Source organism: Chelonus insularis, unplaced genomic scaffold (genome assembly GCF_013357705.1).
Source record: "Chelonus insularis isolate UGA/USDA-ARS -01 unplaced genomic scaffold, ASM1335770v1 contig_326_pilon, whole genome shotgun sequence".
NCBI classification, from domain to species: Eukaryota; Metazoa; Arthropoda; class Insecta; order Hymenoptera; family Braconidae; genus Chelonus; species Chelonus insularis.
The window spans coordinates 185,583-205,583 of NW_023276496.1; the positions used below are offsets into that span (position 1 = coordinate 185,583).

General features: G+C 29.9%; 3 protein-coding genes across 11 annotated transcripts in view; 2 read left to right on the top strand and 1 right to left on the bottom strand.

Moving 5' to 3' along the window:
• Positions 1-2: 2 nt before the first annotated feature.
• mesh (sushi domain containing 2 mesh) lies at positions 3-7,173 on the top strand. 3 transcript variants are annotated; one of them, XM_035081723.1, is made up of 17 exons: positions 3-520; positions 1,009-1,250; positions 1,510-1,697; positions 1,788-2,103; positions 2,165-2,333; positions 2,406-2,663; positions 2,771-2,964; positions 3,141-3,286; positions 3,359-3,640; positions 3,724-4,193; positions 4,272-4,546; positions 4,625-4,899; positions 4,980-5,131; positions 5,211-5,393; positions 6,647-6,797; positions 6,871-6,990; positions 7,083-7,173. In XM_035081723.1, the coding sequence occupies exons 1-16, from the start codon at positions 97-99 to the stop codon at positions 6,962-6,964; spliced, it is 3,819 nt and encodes a 1,272-aa protein (XP_034937614.1). In that variant the 5' UTR covers positions 3-96; the 3' UTR covers positions 6,965-6,990; positions 7,083-7,173. The 3 variants fall into 3 exon arrangements, with proteins under 3 accessions (XP_034937614.1, XP_034937613.1, XP_034937612.1); XM_035081722.1 differs by lacking the exon at positions 7,083-7,173 and having other exon boundaries at positions 6,871-7,011; XM_035081721.1 differs by lacking the exons at positions 6,647-6,797; positions 6,871-6,990; positions 7,083-7,173 and adding an exon at positions 5,655-6,288.
• Positions 7,174-7,422: 249 nt separating this feature from the next.
• Positions 7,423-11,405, top strand: LOC118066019 (LARGE xylosyl- and glucuronyltransferase 2-like). 3 transcript variants are annotated; one of them, XR_004690211.1, is made up of 11 exons: positions 7,423-7,563; positions 7,787-7,919; positions 7,991-8,109; positions 8,176-8,356; positions 8,542-9,086; positions 9,158-9,307; positions 9,650-9,952; positions 10,026-10,222; positions 10,705-10,882; positions 11,053-11,145; positions 11,218-11,336. XR_004690211.1 is itself a non-coding variant. In XM_035081724.1 (11 exons), the coding sequence occupies exons 1-11, from the start codon at positions 7,546-7,548 to the stop codon at positions 11,312-11,314; spliced, it is 2,109 nt and encodes a 702-aa protein (XP_034937615.1). In that variant the 5' UTR covers positions 7,423-7,545; the 3' UTR covers positions 11,315-11,405. The 3 variants fall into 3 exon arrangements, 2 of the variants coding, with proteins under 2 accessions (XP_034937615.1, XP_034937616.1); XM_035081724.1 differs by having other exon boundaries at positions 10,705-10,977; positions 11,218-11,405; XM_035081725.1 differs by having other exon boundaries at positions 8,647-9,086; positions 10,705-10,977; positions 11,218-11,405.
• Positions 11,406-15,357: 3,952 nt separating this feature from the next.
• The window catches only part of kek5 (kekkon 5), a 114,887-nt gene continuing 110,243 nt past the window's right edge, over positions 15,358-20,001 (bottom strand). For all 5 annotated transcript variants that reach the window (XM_035081695.1, XM_035081696.1, XM_035081697.1 and 2 more), the window contains 2 exons: positions 17,084-18,492; positions 15,358-16,436 (listed from right to left, as the gene is read on the bottom strand). In XM_035081695.1, coding sequence (XP_034937586.1) covers positions 15,664-16,436; positions 17,084-18,485 — 2,175 coding nt within the window. In that variant the 5' untranslated portion in view covers positions 18,486-18,492 and the 3' untranslated portion in view covers positions 15,358-15,663. The remainder of the gene's footprint in view (positions 16,437-17,083; positions 18,493-20,001) is intronic.

Here is a 20,001-nt window from a genome sequence, read left to right on the forward strand (position 1 = left end):
TCTTCAGTGATATCACCTGTAGTTGTACCTGCTCACGAGTTTGGTCTTAGTGTAGAATCACAGTCTATCATTACCGGTCATTTTCTCGTCTTAAAAATGCGAGAAAATAAGAAAGACTTATTATCACAATCATTGAATATAGCCATTGTTATTAGTGTTTTTTGTGTAAATTTTGCATATTCACAAATAAATAATGGATCTGTAGTGTGTAATAATTCTAGTTTACCGTTATTAGCATCAATTGATCATGAAAAATTATCTGATGATTGGTCTGTAGCTCCTGAAGCACCTATTGAAAATGATGAAGATGTAGTAATAAAGCCTAGAATATTAGAGATCGTTGGAGATGATGAAACTGTAAAGGAAAATTATTCTGATAATAAAAATGAAAATGAAGAATTTCTTAATCCTGAAGTGGAAGTTGAAGATGTAAATGGAGAACATCACGATCAAGTAGAAATAGCAAAAAGTCTTCTAAATGGGAGCAACATTATGAAAAGTGAAAAATACGTTCGTTATGGTGAGTAACTTGTTATCAATGGGCGTAACCCTCCATTTATCTTTACTTAACGGGAGATTCTCTTAGTTTTTATTTCAGTGATTCTTTTTTAACAAGAAAAAACTATTTATTCATAAGCCAGCAATGATTAGTTAGATGAATGAGTAATATTAAGTACACCAATATTACTAGCATGTGTTGATTATACTAAGATTTTTTGATACAATTCACGACAATTTTGATTACTTCTTTGTTATCTATTGTTATCAGTTACTCACTCAAACATAAATCGACAATGAATCACCGGATTATTAAATTTTCTACTAAATTATTTATAATTCAGCACAATTTATTTATATCTTTATTTTTAAACCTTCAAATATATAATCCCTTACAAACAAGATCTTTAATTATCATAATAAATTATATTTATTCATTTGCTTAATAAATGAATTTTTTGAATAAATAAAATTAACAAAATTAATATATGAATAATACTTTTATTATAGATTCAGAAGATCCTGAAGCAAATAGATATGCTCCATCACCGGAATTTACCATTGGTGATTATGTGATACCAGAAGACCGATGGCGCAAAATTCGATCAGAAATGATGTATTGGTATTTTGACAAGGGTGGTGATAATAATATGGGTGACTACCAAACCGATGTACACTCTTCAATGCCCCAGATCCATAAAAATTTTAATTTCCAACTACCATTTTTTGGCTTCCGCTATAATTATACTCGAGTAAGTTATGGGGTAGTAATTTAAGAAACTTAACGTAATTACAAAGGTCGTTTAACATAAAAACTATTTTTGTGCAAGGAACTATATAAATTACGACCAATTGTAACGATTCATCGTTGAAATTTTTGCTTTTTATAATCTCATTTGATTGGGCATAAAAGTTTTCAACACTATAAAATGAATTAATGTATTACATTATTTACAATTTCACATTTCTATATCAGTAAAAAAGTTTCATATCGTAAAACCTATTTTTTAGATTTCTATGAACGGTTATTTGGAATTCAGTGATCCACCAGAATATTACACATATCCATTAGTTTTTCCTGTCAAAGATTGGCCGAAGAAAAATGATCCTGCTTTTATCGGTATCTTTTTTAGTAAATGCCGAATTGGTAAACTTAGACCCACTGATAACGATCAACGTAAACCGGGTATCTACTTCAGGTACCAACACTGAATTTTTCAATTATATTCTTCATTCACACATATGCATAGAAATATTGATTAATTTGTTTTTGTAAATTCAATTTACAGACAAGAAAGGGATTTGCAAAAAAGAACTGACCAATTTGGCGTAGAAATGAGAGAACGAGTGAAGTGGGATATCAGAGAAGGAGTTGTGGGTTCAGATTCTTTTGATCCGAAGCATGCAGTTATTGTAACATGGAAAAATATGTCATTTGCTGGTGGTATCGATAATTCTTTGTTCAAAACCAACACTTTCCAACTAGTATTGGCCACCGATGAAGTTTACACATATGCAATATTCAATTACTTGGATTTACAGTGGAGTAGTCATACTGAAGCTGGTGGTGATACCACTGGTGGTGAAGGTGGAGTTCCAGCTTATGTAAGTTATTTACTGTTTTTAATACAATAGAGCAATAGCTTCTATCTGAAATTATTTTTAGATTGGATTTAATGCTGGAAATGGAACACGAAGCTACGAATATTCTCCCTATTCCCAAGCATCAACTTTGAGAGATTTAACCAGTCGTGGATGGGCTAATGGATTTAGAGGACGACATATATTTAGAATTGATGAAAAAATCATGCTTGGTACTTGTAATAAGGATATCGGTAAGCATTTGCAAATATTCTAAATAATTATGCCAATGTGATTTTATTTATAAATGATAATAAAATTGACAGCTGGTGCTAATCTCCCACTCGTTTTTGCACCCGAAAGTGGAAATATGCTTGGAGGAACAGTTGTAAATATCACTGGACCATGTTTTGAGAAAACCGATAAAATACGATGTCGATTTGATACTGAAGAGGTTGTTGGTACGGTGATAGATAGAAATCGGGCTATCTGTGTACAACCATTCGTTAAAGCTGAAGGTTATATTCGATTTGCGGTGGCTATTAATAGTGGCAGATATGATTGGAAAGGAAAATACTTTATTGGTAAATTACACCTAGAAGGAAATATCTTATTGAAGAAATATTTATATACTATGTTATTGATTTCTGGAAAATTGATTTTGTTTATAATTAATTCTTATTGACGATAGAAACTCCTGCTACCGCAACAGAGAAAATATTCTTCTCAACTAGAGCAGTTCATGAACGCGATCCTCGAGAGATCAAAATCACCTGGGATGCATATAATCTAACCAGTAACTTGAATGCTGAAGTTCAGATATCAATTTGGGGGTATCGCGAGACGACTATCCGACCTGAATTTGAATATATCGATTTACTTGAGGTTGGTAATTTGATCTTTTAAAATTTTAAAATGTATTCCTCAACTATTTGAGTGTTATCAACCTATTGAATTATACCAAGTTTGTGACAGTCAATTAATTCATTAAGAAGTTTTCAGTTTTTGAAAAAGTTAATCTACTAATATACTAAATAAGTAATTAAATTTGAATATTTTAGAGAGGTGTCATTAATAATGGAGAATATACCATCGTGCCAGCCTCTTATAGAAATCGAGAAAATCCATATCATATCGATATGCAATTCGGATTCATACAAATTAATTTAACTACTCCCACTGAATATTCCGGTTTAGAAATTACTCCGTAAGTTTATTTTAAGCTAATTTTATGTAGTGAATTGTCATTCATATCACGAATAACTATGATATATTCTAGTGTTCTGTGGAGTAAACCGATTCCTCTCGCTTGGTATTTTGGTCCACAGTGGGAAAGGTTATATGGAAATAAATGGCCTCAAAAAATGTGTGATCGATGGATTATGAATGATCGATATTTAAAAAATTTTGCTGCAGAAGTTGCATTATGTCCTTGCAAAATGGAACATGCATTTTATGACAAAGGACGATTTTTACCAGACTATGATTGTGATAAGGATTCTAACCCTGACTGTTATTATAATCAAGGCGCTGTTCATTGTGTCAAAACTGGTGCACCAAAGTAATTTTTTTTTGTTTTTTATTAATAATCTTTTTGAGTAGAAGTTTTATAGGTAAATATCATATTTTTTAAATGTTGATTAGCTTGGATGGATCTGAACAACAGTGCTGTTATGATAAAAATGGGTATTTGATGTTGACTTATGATCAACAATGGGGCTCGAAACCTCATCGATCTCACAATTTAGGATTCTTACCATGGAATGAAGCTAACAAAGTTCCTACTCTCTCACATTGGTATCATGACGTAGTGCCAATGTACTCTTGTTGTTTATGGCAAGAGGAACAAGCAGTTGGTTGTGAAACTTTAAGATTTGAGAGAAGACCGAGTCAAGATTGCATTGCATATCAACCACCAGCTGTAGCAGCTGTGTTTGGAGATCCTCATATAGTAACTTTCGATAATTTAGCATATACATTTAATGGCAAAGGTGAATTTGTTTTGGTACGTGTTGATGATGAAAAAGACAAGTTAGATATACAAGGACGGTTTGAGCAAGTTGGAAATAATTTTTACGGTGAAGTTCGTGGAACTCAATTATCATCAGTAGTAGGTAAATAATTTTAGAGGTTCTTTTCCTTAAAAGTGTGTTTATATTTGTACTATATTTATCACTTTTTTATATTTTTAGCTCGTGGAAATAATTCTGCAATAATAGAAGTTCGGATAAGACCACCCATAGCTCAATGGAGATATCGTTTGGATGTTTTTGCGGATAAACGTCGTGTTTATTTCGATCGACAATCTTTAAAATTTCAACACTTCCCTGGCGTTGTTGTTTATACTCCTACGTATATATTAAATCAAAGTGAAGTTATAATCATGTTTGATACTGGTGCGGGCATTGAAGTAGTTGAAAATCAAGGGTTCATGTCTGCAAGGGTTTATCTACCATGGACTTATATGGTACAGTTTTTTATGAAAAGTTATTTCTTTTTAAAATTTTAGTTTTGAAGAAATTTCAATAATAAATATCGATTTTAGAACAAGACAAAAGGTCTGTTAGGAAACTGGAGTAATGATATTTTAGATGACTTTACATTACCTGATGGACGTCAAGTTCCAATTGGAAATCTTGATAATTTCGAAGCAGCTCATAAAGATTTCGCTATCAACTGGATGCTGGAAGATAAAAGCGATCAATATAAAGGAGGCACTTTGTTTGTACGAGAATTCGGAAGAACCGCTAGTCATTTTGCTAATAAAACATTTGCTCCTGAATGGCGAAGACGGCCGGAAGATTTTATTTCCTTTAATCGGTATAATCTTAAAATTACTATAAATAATGTATGTTTTCATTTTGTCATTTTTTTCCTAATTAATGTTCCTTTATTTATAGTTCTATTGATATTACCCGAGCTCACGAATTATGCGGAGAATCATATCAATGCCAATATGACTATGCAATGACTTTAAATCGCGATTTAGCACATTTTACAAAAAATTATTACGACACTCTTACTCAAATTAAAACAATCAATTCTGAAAGAAGTAAGTAATTAATACTTCATTAAAGATTATAAAATGTATAAAAAAATCGTTGTACATTAATTAAAAATATTGATTTCAGCTATATCTTGTGGTATTCTTGAAACTCCAAGATTCGGACGAAAGAGTAACTTTTTATTTGTACCTGGTACAAAAGTAACGTTTGAATGTAATCAAGACTTTGTTTTAATTGGAGATCAACGTCGCACTTGCATGCCTGATGGTCGATGGGATATTCCAGAATATGGATATACTGAATGCCTTCGTGAGTATTTTACAAATTTTTTTCTTTTTATTATTTTTCTCGAAAATAAAGAGGAAAAGTTTTAAGGATATTAATTTTATTCTCAACTGTTTATTAATTTCTATAATGACAATATTAATTTACTAAAATTTGAGATATTCATTAATTTAATACGAAGAAACGCCTTTATGAAGTTTAATCATTTAAGAATATTGTGATTTCGATTTTTGCTATTGACTCAATCAGTAGTTGTTGACTAATAATTAAAAACCAAATATCTAGGTCAAATTGAATATTCTCAACGTACTGCCTGGACAACTATGGGTATTATAAGTGCATTCCTAATCCCTGCTCTCGCTCTTATCGCAGCAATTTTTGTTTGCATTCGAAAGAATCAAAAACAAGATAGCTCGACGAAATCGTGGCGTTTTTCTGAACGTGGTTCGGGAATTGATAATGATTCATCTTTATCACTTCGAGCAACACCTTTAAAAGCTTTTGACAGAGCTATTTCCCCCAGTAGTGACTCAAGCATTAATACCAGTGGAAGTTTAATGAAACGACGAACTTATGACGGAGTTTATTATACCCATGAACCTTTACCTAACAGACCAAATATTGAGTTTGAGGATAAGGAATGGGATTTGAAAGAACCTAGTAGTTCTGATTCGACATCCGATAGAAAAACTGCCAGTCCTAGTAAAGAAAGTGACGTGTAGCCTTCTGGTTCACTTTTTTAAGGAAATCTAACTCATTAGTTATAAGTTTTATATATTTACAAATGAAATATTTTAATATTAGTAATAATCGTTGGTTACCTTTTATAACATATTAAAGAAGTTAAATTGTTTTAAAAGATTTGACTTTTTATATGAATAATCAATATTTCTGTATGTTGTGTGGAATAGAAATATTTTATTTTAAGTTACTGTATTACAAAATATAAGACTTTATGATTTTATACTTACTGATATAATTATACACAGTATAATATTTGTAATTATTTGTGAGTGATTGTAAGTTTTTAAATGTTTAATAAAAAACATTTTAAACAAAATAAGGAAAAATGATAAATTTCTATTCCACAAGCAGAGAAATAGATAGAAAATATTTTCCAATTTTATCATTTTGAAACATGAAAATAAAATAGATTTTGTAATTTTTATAAATGTGGAATGGAAATTTTCATTAATGTATTAAAATTTCCAATTCCTCTAATTAATTAGGCACAATGCATGTAGTTTAGATGTATTACCTTTTGTTTTGTGTCATAGGTCAACAAGAATATAGTTCTCGACAAGCTGGTATTACATCTGGTATTATCCTTGGATGTTTAATTCCTATTCTTATGGTAATTATATGTGTGGCATTTAGAGCATTGCAGGGTCAAAGAAAACAGCGAGAAGCCGAGGAAGCACAAATGAGGTATTATATTTAATCAACGCATCCAATTAGGGAGCTTATTTTACACTTTTATGTAACAATATTTAATTTTCAGATCTCATTCTACAGAATTAACAAGGATGAGAAAAATCGATGAAGATGATATAGAAATGACAACTCATTCTAGTAAAGCAACAGAAATAAATTAATTGTTTATGTTATATGATTATTTTCTGTGAGTGTTCTTGAATAATTAATGAAGTTTAATGAACGAGTGCTCGTTGATGCAATGTAGAATAATTTGTTACTTAGAGACATTTTTTGCAGATTATCATTTATCAATGCAATCCAAGTATAGATTTAATAAGATAATAAGGTAAATGGTCAACAATATTAGGGATATATTATGAATTTTTTTAGGACTTATTATTTTAATTTTTTATAATTATTAAAAATATCTATTAAGAAAATATTTTTGTAGAAACAATCATGTTTTGCTTTATTACTAATGATGTCATTTAAAAATGAATCAATTCCATTATTACTGGCGCTACATAAGTGAAATTTACTACATACTAATATCCTCGATTTGCCACTAGATAGCTGTAGTATATAAAGACCAATAAGTAAATAATTGTGTGGAAAATATCTGTTTTTAATATAAAAAGCTAGTTATAATTGAATAATTGCATTATTTAAAATGAATATCTTTTTTTTTTAAATCACTTTTTATATATTGAATAGTTTTATGAAAAAATTTTGTAATAAATTATAAAATAATGGATACTTGATGTATTCTACCAAAGTGGTGTGTATTTATTATTAAATCCATATTTTAAAAATAATATTTTATATTTAATTTATTAATGTTCAATTTTTGATCATGTTAAATAAAAGTTAACATAAACATTTATTTCATGAATATTTTTAGTTTCTGTAATTTTTTATGAAACTGTCAATTTTTAATCTTCATACATTGAATAAAGTAAATTGAAGATTTGTACAAGTTTTTATGATAAATATTTTTTTAGATCGTTTGTCCGTACGGTATTTTAAGTATTTATAAATATGTTCGACGTATGGCCATGGCTAGATTATGGCTAAGGTGTTTCTTTGCTGCTGTGGTAATAACAACAATTATTTTTATTTATTCATTTTTCAATGGTAATCAATAATTTATATACAATTGTATAATTATATTTTTCATTTAAAGTAATAGATTTTTTACATTTCAGTTCCATCAGTAACTGAACTCAAATTTTCAGATGCCAAAGTATTCATAAATAATAAATTAGAATCTTTAAGTTTCTCAGCTCTTCCCAAGACATCTAATCAACATTATGATTTCAATCAAGTAAATTATTTTTCATTTTAATCAAGATTTATTTCTCTAGTAATTAATTTTTCATCTAATCTACAGAAATGCTACACAATCCACATTGCCATGGTTTGTGCAGGATATAATTCCACTAATTCATTAATTACAGTAGTTAAATCAATTATTTTCTATCGATCTAATCCTCTACATTTTCATTTTATTGTTGATGAAGTATCTAATAGAACGTTGAAGGTTTTATTTGAAACATGGAATTTACCCCAAGGTAATTTTAATAAATTTTTATTTGTATAAAAAGTTAATTAAATTTTGACACTTGAATATTTAATATACGACACACATGTATACTTTAGAATTTTGGATGAATGAAAGTTGATGAATATAACCTTAATAAGAGTATTTGATAATTTATAATGTACATTTTAAAGTAATTTTAAAAATTATTTTTAGTGCTTGTTTCATTTTATCCAGCAGAAATATGGGTACCAAAAGTTGCCTGGATAAAAAATAAACATTACTCAGGTGTATATGGATTATTAAAATTAACTCTTTCAGATATAATTCATGAAGATAAAGTTTTAGTATTTGATACTGATATCACAGTATTAACAGACATATCTCAACTATGGGACATTTTTGAAAAATTCAGTCACAATCATACACTGGCACTTACAGAAAATCAAAGTGATTGGTATGTAAAAGTTAATGAAAAAATTCAACGTCCCTGGCCAGCTATTGGTAGAGGGTTCAATACTGGAGTAATGCTGATGAATTTAAAATTACTTCGTGATAGAAAATTCACAGATTTATGGATAGATACATCGCGCAAATATTTGAAAGAATTTTATGAAACTAGTTTAGCTGATCAAGATATCATCAATGCTGTTATCAAAGATAATCCATCCATAATTTTCACGCTGGAATGTACTTGGAATGTACAGCTGGGAGATCATACGATTAGCGACCAGTGTTATGAAGATGCTAAACAAATACGAGTACAAAAAACCAACTACTATTTTAGAAATTGAAAAATAATATTTAAACACTAAGCTAACATTTATTTCAGATTTTACACTGGAATTCACCTCGTAAACAAGATGTAAAGAATAAACATGCAAGAGATTTCAATCAAATGCACAGAGTTTTTTTAGATATGAATGGTAATTTACTACAGAAACGGCTGTTCAGATGTGATAAGACCAATAGTGCTTTAATGGTATTTTATGATTTGTTATTATTATTATGAATGAAACATTTCAACTTCTCAGAGATTTTCATCAAACATTTGATAAAAATATCTTTTAGCATATTTTATATGAAAAATTTTTTATTTTTAGTAAACGTCTTGAGTTAAAGTATTTTGTCAATTTTGATAATGTTTGCTAATATTTTATCACTCAAATAGTAAAAGTTTTCTGAAGGAAGTAAATAATTTATTTGTAACTTTCTAGAATAACTGCTTCTTTTAGAGGCATTTTTCTTCCAATTACCTTCGTCTCAAAATATATGACCATTTTCTTTTTACTCTAATAATTCAACATGTTCTTTTCCATTATAGATATATAAACCAAATAGCTGTCAGAAATTCACAAAGAGTGCAGCCCTTACATATCGCACTCATCTTTTTATTCGTGAATATCAATATGATAATTATTTAGAAAAGGATATTGGCCTCGTAACTCAGTGCAGTGCTGATAGAATTATTTTACTAGATGAATTATTCAAACGTTGGCCAGGAACAATAAGCGTTGCCGTTTATCTAACAGATGCTGAGGTACAATCCTTTTTAGATTTTATTAGTGGATCAGATGTTCTAAAGAATCGAAAGAACATTGCTTACCATATCGTTTACAAAGACGGAGTAAGTAATTGACAATTTTCATCATAGTACAATTTCGTTTATAAAGTAAATTATTTTAAATTTTGTTTCATAGGAGTTTTATCCAATTAATTACTTACGTAATGTAGCAATATCACAGATCCCTACCCCATATATATTTCAATTAGACGTCGATTTTCTACCACCTGTTGATCTATATGAAAAACTCATGTCATACATTCTCAAATCAAATACATCAGAATTAGAAAAAAAAGCGTTTATAATACCAGCATTCGAAACTCAACGTTATAGGTAATTGGTTTAATTAACTCTATATTGCACATTGGGTCTTGTACGGTATTTAAACTTAGTACTTATTCCAAAGAATGTCTATATTAATGTCTAACTTTCGAACATATTAATCGATAGTAAGCTATTAAATTAGTACATTTCACACCTAGGGAGGAAAAGTAGTCAATCTCAAACCACGCGTAAAATTACAACCCGAGCCAAAGGCGAGGGTGATAAACACGTGGTTTAAGCCAGTCTAATTGTCCTCTCTAGAGCTGAATATCATTTTTCGTTATATCTTCGTGGAAAGTTCAATCTCTCTCTAATGAAAAAGTGAATTTTCCGCGCGGGTATGATAAAAATACCTTTATCATCGTAGAATATTTATACTTGGTACTATATATATGTTCATATATGTATATGCAAAAATAACTTTATTCCAAACGTATTCTTATAACACAAATAGCCATTTGAATAAGTAAAAAATTTATTAATGATTTTAGGTTCACATTTCCTGCTAATAAAGATGAACTTTTGAAGTATTTAACTTACGGAGTACTTTATACTTTTCGTTATCATGTATGGACAAAAGGTCATGCAGCAACTAATTTTAGCTATTGGAAGACTGCTGTTGATCCATATGAAGTATCTTGGGAACCAGATTTCGAACCCTACATTGTGGTATCTAAATCTGCTCCTATGTATGATGAAAGATTTATTGGATTTGGTTGGAATAAAGTATCATATATAACTCATTTGACAGCATTGGGTTATAAGTTAATAAAATTGAGTTACAGATAATTTCATTCTCAGTTAAACGTTTAAGTAATTCTTTCAATTTGTCTTTTTAGATATATTGTTCTGCCTAATGTATTCATAATTCATCGTCCTCATGCTCCAAGCTTAGATATTGGGAAATTCCGTACAAATCCTCTATACCGCAGGTATTATTTTGTAAAATTTTTTTCTACTAAATTTGCTACATTCCTTTCTCTAATTGAATGAATACGTTATAGGTGCCTTAAAAAGTTAAAAGATCAATTTGTTGAGGAATTATTAGAAAAGTATGGAGATGAGACCCTATCAAGGCTAAAAAAACTTACCAAAGAATGAACAATTTAATATCTTGCAATATAATTTTTTATATCAATTTTAAATATAATTATTGTATCGTTATTTTCATTAAAAAATGTTATATTACAAATACATTTCTTATCATTATATGTAAATACGAATAAATCTTTACATATGTAATGTATGAACATCCATTGGTACTAGTACTTATTAAATAATGTTAATATATTGGAATTTTAATCTATTATCTCTGATCGAGTAACATTAATTTCATTGAGAACTGATTTCAAAATTATCTATTCGAAATATATGATTTAATTGTAGTCATCACTTCCATTCATTTTCGTATAATCAATTAATGCTAATTTAAGAAGGCGATCGTAAATATAGATACATGTGATATTAAATAATTGGAAAACTAAATTGTTATGCTATTTTTATATTTTATTCAAAATAAAATAAAGAAACAAATAAATATACTGAAGCTCGATGATGTAAAATTTATAGAAACTTTCTTCTTTCTTTGAATCTATAATATGAATGTAATAATTGAAACCAATCGTGTCTTCCAATAAACTAGAACTACTAAATGTATACATATAATGTGCATACTTTTGATAAGAATAGTATCCTAGTATTTGTGCTTTAATAATAAATATGGGATGCAATAAAAAATGACGTTGAATAATGTATAATGAGAAACATCTTGAGTATATGATAGTAATGGTTGTATTAAATTATTCTTATGTTAATAAAAAATAAAAATATTCATAAAAGAATAAAATAAGAAATAGATGAAAAGTAGGACAGAATCAATGTTTTAATTGAATATATTCTTTATAGGAATAAAATGTCATTACATCGTTATTATATGCATAAAATATTATAAAGTAATATAATTATCAAGTGATTGTAACCCATATTGGAAAGGAAAATTCTGATTATTAAGTGTAAAAACAATTAATAAAGTGTAACAAACAAGAAATAGCATTGAATAAAAATACAAAGTTGGATTGGGAAATATTTATTAAAATTTAACCCATTTAGTAGAGTGTACAGAACATTTTTTTCATATACATCATCATAAATTTTCTCATCACGCTATGCACTGTCATTTATAAAATATGTATAGTATTTACATACACCAGCATTTCGGCATTTTATAGAAATATTTATGTTATATCAACTTGAGATGAATCCATTAACTTTGATAAATAAAATATATTTATTATTGACAATAATTATTTTTTGAATAATCATTATAAGTTGATTAACATGCTAAAATTTTTTTTTCGTTTAAACAATAATGACAATAAGTAGCGTAGTATTCATAGCAATTACAAACGCACAATTTTTTAATGATTTTACATTATTATATCACGTATTTCTAATTCACTAAATGCATGATAATAGTTATACATATATATATATATATTTATAATATGTATAAATTATACATATTATTTTGTACCTGGAGAAGATCAACTATAAAACACTTTTATTAGATTACAGTTCATTACAAAATCATCAGTAAATTCATGTTTATTTCAGTTCATAATTCAAATTAGCTCAATTGTTAAGTGGGTGTGATTTCAATATTCAATTTAGGAGTTACATGAATTTTTACAAAAAATTTCAAATACTGTCGTAATTAGAACACACATTCATAAATAATCAATTATAATAAAAACATGATCATACATGATATAGTGAAGTAAATTTTACCAGAGTAGAAATCATTTATTGTTTATAAATTAATCGAAATCTAGAAGTTTATAATTATTATTAAAATTATATTTAAATAGATGCTTTAAAAAAGTATAAAATATATTAAGTATAACACATTCAATCAATTAGCTGCTTTATGATAATAATTAAAAATAATGATATAAATACCGTTAATAATTGGTAAAGTGCCTCAATAAAATTTAGACTACGTACACAGTTCACTTGTTAATCTAGTAAATTTATACACATTTTTAATTGTCTGCCGTGAACTCCAAGTACCTAAATCTGTCGACGACAATTTCCATGTAATCTTTGAACAAGAACAAGCTAAGCTACATATTCAACAGCATTTTTCAATAATCCATTTATGTATTTAATGTATTTTTTACAATGAAATTAGAGTTTATAATTAAAAATATGAATGAAAATGAATCTACTTCTACAGTCGTGACAAATTTCGCGGCTCAGACCATTTAGATAATTAAAATACAAAATTACAAAAATATATTTACTTTACTGCGGTCAATGGTCTTTATCGTATACATTAAGTGCTCGGAATGATTTACATATTAACAATATTTGTATGGACATTATACCTCAATGAGTGTATGTACATAAAGACGGGAAGGCGATTGACCGAAGCAAACTAACACTATGTTAGGTCACTTAAAATACTTGACGGCGAAAGCCTGGTCACGACCAGTTGAGGTTGCTGTTTATGAACATAATACAATCGAGTTCTTGAGACAAGAGATGTGGTGAATCGAAACTTGTAAAATTAAATTTCTCTAAACCACAAATTATTAGCCATGTACCCTATTTTACATATTATAAATATGTAAGTTATGCTCGAATTACTGTCAATTAGCTTTTGCGTTCATCAAAAAGTTTTAGTCGCTTATTAAACTTTATTTTGCTGTTTTACTTCAAGTACTCTACTGGTACTTAAGTAATGGATGATAATAATTACAAAGTAACATAAATGGGAAATTAATAATTAAATCATCGGAAAAAATATTAAAAATTTCATCACAGAGATATCAAACAAACGTCCTAGATTATAAAAATTAAGTATAAAGTAAGTAGATAAATAATTCTATCAATTTTTTACTAATTCAAATATTCTCCAGTATTGTTTTAGTAAACACAAAATTGAACTATGTTAATTTTAAAAAAAGTTTAACTAAATTTACAGTTAACTTATACTGTGAAAATAACAGTTGAAAGTTTCAAAATGTTTTCTTTGCAAAAACTTAATCTGTAAAATAATATTTTTAAACATAAAACTGTAACATGTTCCATTTATCGAAGTGTAGTAAATCCTTAGAGCCAAAGACCAGTGATCCCTGGATAAAGTTATACAAGTGAGCGAAACAATCGCTTGATCTCAAGAGTAAAGCATTGTAGATTTATTCATATTCATTGAAAGTTAATGGACACTTCGTATGTATTTTCCATCTTTAGAATAATCAACAACAGTTATTCATTTATTCAAATTTTCATTCCGACATAAATTATTTTATATTTCATGATTACTTTTCATAAATTACAGTAATAGAAAAAATAATAACAATAATAATAATAATAATAATAATAATAATAATAATATTAATAATAATAATTGTAAATGATGATGATTATAAAATTATCAATAATAATAATTATAATAATGATAATAATAGAAATGGAATAAATGAAACTTTAAAAAACTTAGCACATGTGTAAATATATACTTGAAATAGTATAATTGTTAAATGCATGTATTGCAAATTCTACATGAAATAGAATTGGAAGAATTCTTTGATCATTAACAAATATGTTTTAAAGTCTTATTGAAATATATTGTATTGATACTTTTTATCAGTTTTATCAATATACCTATCTATTAATAAATAAATCATATTTACGTCCAATGATCATTCATACTGCAGTCAAATAATTTCGTATCAATCATAATTGATTGTAATGATTACATTTAACAGGAACGTCCTTATTGTAAAATTCCTGTCATATTTTATAACTATGATGTCAACAGAATTTATCTAAAAGGTAATCAACAACTAATTATACTGATTATTCCGCGATTGTTAGTTAATGCTGATTTATATGATGTATTGAAGTTGGAAATAAATCATATCGAGCACGTAGCACTGATTATATACGGTAGAATCTTTTGTTAAGTAATTGATTATATTTGAGTCGTTAAATGAATTTAAATGATAAGGCAGTGAACAGAATAGATTATACGAATTTCTTATTTACATAGACCAGATGCGTTCGTGATTTAACGGAATAATTTTCTTTCTTGATTAATACCAGATTGAATTAGAAAAAAGTTGATTTATACGAACAAATTTATTGCCAACTCGACTGTGATTTATTTAAAGTTGAAAGCAATTAATTTTTAGCAGATTGATGTACATAGAAAAAGGACAGCATAAAAGTAATGGAAGAACATTACTAACATCAGTACTTGATCATTATTTTGTCAAGTCTTTTACACAAATTTTATGAATTGATGTGGAAAAAGGGGATTGGAAGACCCACGATAATCCCAATATCTGGCACAAATATACTTCACTTGTCATGAAGGCACTAATGGTCGTTAACGAAGGAAAAGTTTCTATTCAGAGGAACCTTCATTTACTAGACCATGAAAATCAGACTTCTGTTCCATCTTCACCCTCATCCTCGTAGAGAGGTCCATTGGTAGACTTCTTCTTTGGTTTAGGTGGTGGTCTTGGTGGGATCTTCCTTCCTAATGTGCTGGTGCTAGTTTCAGATTGTATTCTGTTCTCCATCTCATCGGGAAGTTTGGTGAACCACTCGGCAGCCCCTTCAGGCGCTGATCTATCTAAGGGACTTACGTTAAGGATGTTGGGATTACTTCGTTGAATTGAGTTGTAGTGAGTCGTTGGTGTGCCCGGAAGTGGTCGTATTCTGATTGATGTTGTACTTGGTTCTGGACTTTCGTTCAGCGATAAAACGGAACTGCCGTCGGCGGTTGTGCGCCGTCCTAAATTGTCGTAAACAGGCTCCAACATCTTATTCGGAGAAGTTGGTGGTCCACTACTCCAACTTGGTGCCCGTGGTCTTCTTGGTATTGTAACATAACCATGACGAGGCATTACTGGTATAGCTGGTGAATAGGACGTTGCGCTTCTGTTATGTGGAAGTGTTTTAAAAGCAGGATATTGACCCGAAGAGGGCGAACCAAATGATTGATTTGGTGGACGTGAATTATCTGGAATCGTCGAAGCTTGGCTTGTCGGTGATGCACCTCTACCGCCAGAAAAGGCTAACAAATCTGGCGGATAATGTCTGTAACTGGCACCACGTGTTAAAGTGCCGCTTTCAAACTCTGGTGTTGCTCTCTCTCGCTCATCGTCGACCATACCTCCAACGACACCAATTATGCTTCCCACGCCGTCAGCTGTGGGAAAAGAAACAAAAAAATAATGTTAAAATAAAGAAAAAACAAAAAAGTATAATGAATAAATTTGGTTCAATTATTGCTGGAAACTATCATCTGTAAGTTCCAGAGGCACTTTACCATTTTACTCAATATCAGTTGTATTAACTAAATAATATTTCGCTATGATATCACTTTAAAAAGTGGTCCATTCGAAGGATAGTCTCAAATTAAATCAAATAACTTTTCATCTAGCTTTACAAAAATTAAAATGTCTCTGAACTCGACTTCCCATGACTATAATTACCTAGCACTCATCTAGTTATTTTTTACAGACCTATTCAACCCTATTTCAATTTTACTTTATTTTCTTTTATTTCCATTTACTCTTTTTCCCTTGCTCATTCACTTTTCTTAATTAAAACGATACCCTTAATCCAATGAATAATTTAATTATATATTGTATATATTGTACAATTGTTGGTGACAATATTTTTGTCTAAAGTGTTTTTTACATATATACAAAATAATGTATCGTGAATTGATCCCGAGTATAATCTCTGTCAAGAGATGATGAGAAATTTATATGACAAAATGTAGCAATGATAGTAATAATGGTGATAATTATTTGAGAACGCATTGTTTCGTAATAAAAGCAGTGTACTGACCGAAGACAGAATCGTTGTCGAGAAGAGTACGATTGAGTTCCGTCATCTCAGTGCCATGGGACGTGACGGAAGGTGCTTCGTATCTTCTTGGTGGCTTCACTACAGGATTGATGGCAGTAATGAGAGACTTTTCTTGTTCACCGAGGCCGTGGTGCTCCAGAGAGGTCACATCAGCGTTCTTCTCATCGTGACGCACTCGACGTCTACGACAATACCACGTACACAGTGTCAGAAAGAAGAGCAATAGAATAAGCAATGTTACACCAAGACCAAGTGCTAGAGGTAGACTGATGAATCCCGCTCCTCCACTTTCTGCATCTCCCACGATAGAAATACTGGTATTTCTCTCTACGCTACCACCTAGACTTTCTGCTTTGCATATGTATTCGCCTTTGTCAGATGCTACTATGTCTGTAATAGTGAGATTCAGCCACTCGTGTCGTTCCGTTAAAACGTATCTTCTGTCGCCGGCATGTCGCTTCGTAGAGTTGCTCAGAATTCTGGAACGATGCATCCACGATAGTTTAGGTCGAGGTATTCCAGCAGCGTGACACCACATTGTTACTGAATCACCAATCTCCAGTCTAGGAGATGGTCCTATAGATAGTATTTTTGGTCTGCAAGCAAATGCTTCACTGTCAACTTCATCCCACATTTTACCTTCCAACATTTCAGGCTGCTTACATGTTGTTGGTTTTGTGTATAACTTCCTTTCAATCACCCAGTTACGGAATTTTTTTAAATGACAATTACAATTCCATGGATTATTTCGTAATCCCAAACTACCTAGTTTTGGTAAATTGTCAAATGTTCCCCATTTTACTGTTGTTAAATTATTGCTGTCTAGAGTCAATGTAAGAAAACCTGTTAGGTTTTTAAATGTTTTATCAGAAATTCTTTCTAATTGATTATTAGAAATATCTACTTTTTGCAAATGCACCAAATCATGAAATAATCCACTTTCCAAAGACATTAAATAATTATTATTAAGTAATAATACTCGTAGTTTTTGTGTATCATAGAAAGTTCCTGGCACTAAAGTCGTTATATTATTATTGGAAAGATCTATCTCAATAACTATTTTCAAACCAGTAAAAGCATCTTTGTCTATTGTTTTAATTCCACAATCTTTCATCACGAGTTTATGCAAATTGATCAAGCCAACTCGGCTAAAAGCTCCAGCGGTAAGGTGGTTTATTCGGTTTCCGGTGAGATCTAAATTCTGTATATCTGATGACAGGTAGTCTGGTATTTGAGAGTAATTCTGGCGCATGCAATCTGCTGTCTTTTTGCCTGATGACCACTTGCAATTGCATGGCGGATCACAATCCCAAGTTTCTTGACCATTACCCATCATAAATATCAGCCCCAGACAGAAGAATGTTGTCACTGGCTGTCTCATGTTTTCACTGAAACAAAAAATACGTTAATTAAATTTTTTTTTCTTTCAAACTCATGAAAAATTAAAAAAATAATTCGAAATTTTTATGGTTGTTGCACTAAACAAATTTATTTTGTTGCAGTAATTTCACACATATCCCAAAGGATCTGATGTTCATTTTGATTCTAAAGTTATAATTTACAACATTCTACCTTTTCCTGAATTTTATTTCCAAGCTTTTTTACCTCTTTTCCATACTGAGGTCAAGGTTTAAATTAGTTTCCATTAACAACCATGATTTCACGCGATTCATCATGTTCTGGTCTTATGGACACGACAAGGAGAAATACGGTCGATGTTTGCGTTATTTGACTTATTATAATTTCAATAGTATTTAAATGAGTCATTTATTTAGAATCAGAGCGTATTTAATGGTCATGCATTGTTTCCTTCGGAAAATAAACACTATGCAAATAATCTTCGGTTTATTAATAGGTGTTAAAACAATCACTAATACAAGGAAATAATTTTTCTTTAATTGAAGCGTAAAATATGAATGGATTATTTTACATCAAAAAATACAATATAATAATAGTAAGAGAAAGAATTGAATGTTAAGTAAAAATTCAGTAGAGAAGTTGATGGTTACTCAATAAGTATTCTATCGAGTCTCTTCATAGAAAATGTTAAGAAACGATTTTTCCTACTTTCAGAGCACTCGAAAGCTCAAAGTGAATATCTATCTATTCTTACAAGCCGCAGCTTGATCTTATTGATCCAAAGCATTTGACTTGTAAATTTGTAGCAATGCAAGTTAGATATGCACCAAGTAACCGTAAAGAGTATGTACTTTTTTGGGCCACGAATTTATAAGAAAGATATCTAGATACAGAATAAACTAAGCGGGCGAAAAAGTCTTTGAAGCCATTTTTTGGGAAGCAAGCTATATGCATCCTTTGCTCCATTGGACTATGTTAAGAGTGTTGAACTCATCATGATGCACCGATAAAAGTGCTTAAAGTCTTTTCGTCTTGTCGTTTAGGAATAAAATATTTATGCACATGATATCGCTGTATCTCTTTGACAAGATTCGAATTTCCTTCCTTTTAACTCTCAAAAGTGTCTTATAGATTATTCATCATTCTCTGTTGAGAAATTATGCAATTCTCGGAATAATTACATATTTAATAGCATGAATACGTGTACTTGTAACTTGAATTATGTGTAGTTTGTGTAATTGCATTGAATAAATAGAAAGTAACCCTGTCGTCATTCTGTAACTCATCAATCTCATGTAGACGAAATCCGAGGATTTAATTACGTCGCATGTTAATAGATTTCAAGGGACACATTGCGTGGTAAAGCTGGGAGGAGTTGTGGATCTAGTCTCTCAGTGCTTTTCCGTCCTGTCAAGGGAACAAGGTTACTTGTGATGTTTAATAGTGCCGTATTACCCCATTTCCTGTCGCATGAGACAAATAGTATTTCAAAATTTATCTGAAGGGGTTTATATTTGCCTTCTTAGCTACCATCTCGC

Excerpts from the sequence above, each read along its gene's own strand:
- mesh (XM_035081721.1), top strand. The coding sequence starts at position 97 with ATGCGAGAAAATAAGAAAGACTTATTATCACAATCATTGAATATAGCC. Across the intron at positions 1,698-1,787 it reads AAACCGGGTATCTACTTCAG|ACAAGAAAGGGATTTGCAAA; the intron begins GTACCAACACTG and ends TTCAATTTACAG. Across the intron at positions 4,547-4,624 it reads ATCTACCATGGACTTATATG|AACAAGACAAAAGGTCTGTT; the intron begins GTACAGTTTTTT and ends TATCGATTTTAG.
- LOC118066019 (XM_035081724.1), top strand. Across the intron at positions 8,110-8,175 it reads AACATTATGATTTCAATCAA|AAATGCTACACAATCCACAT; the intron begins GTAAATTATTTT and ends TCTAATCTACAG. Across the intron at positions 10,978-11,052 it reads TTGACAGCATTGGGTTATAA|ATATATTGTTCTGCCTAATG; the intron begins GTTAATAAAATT and ends TTGTCTTTTTAG.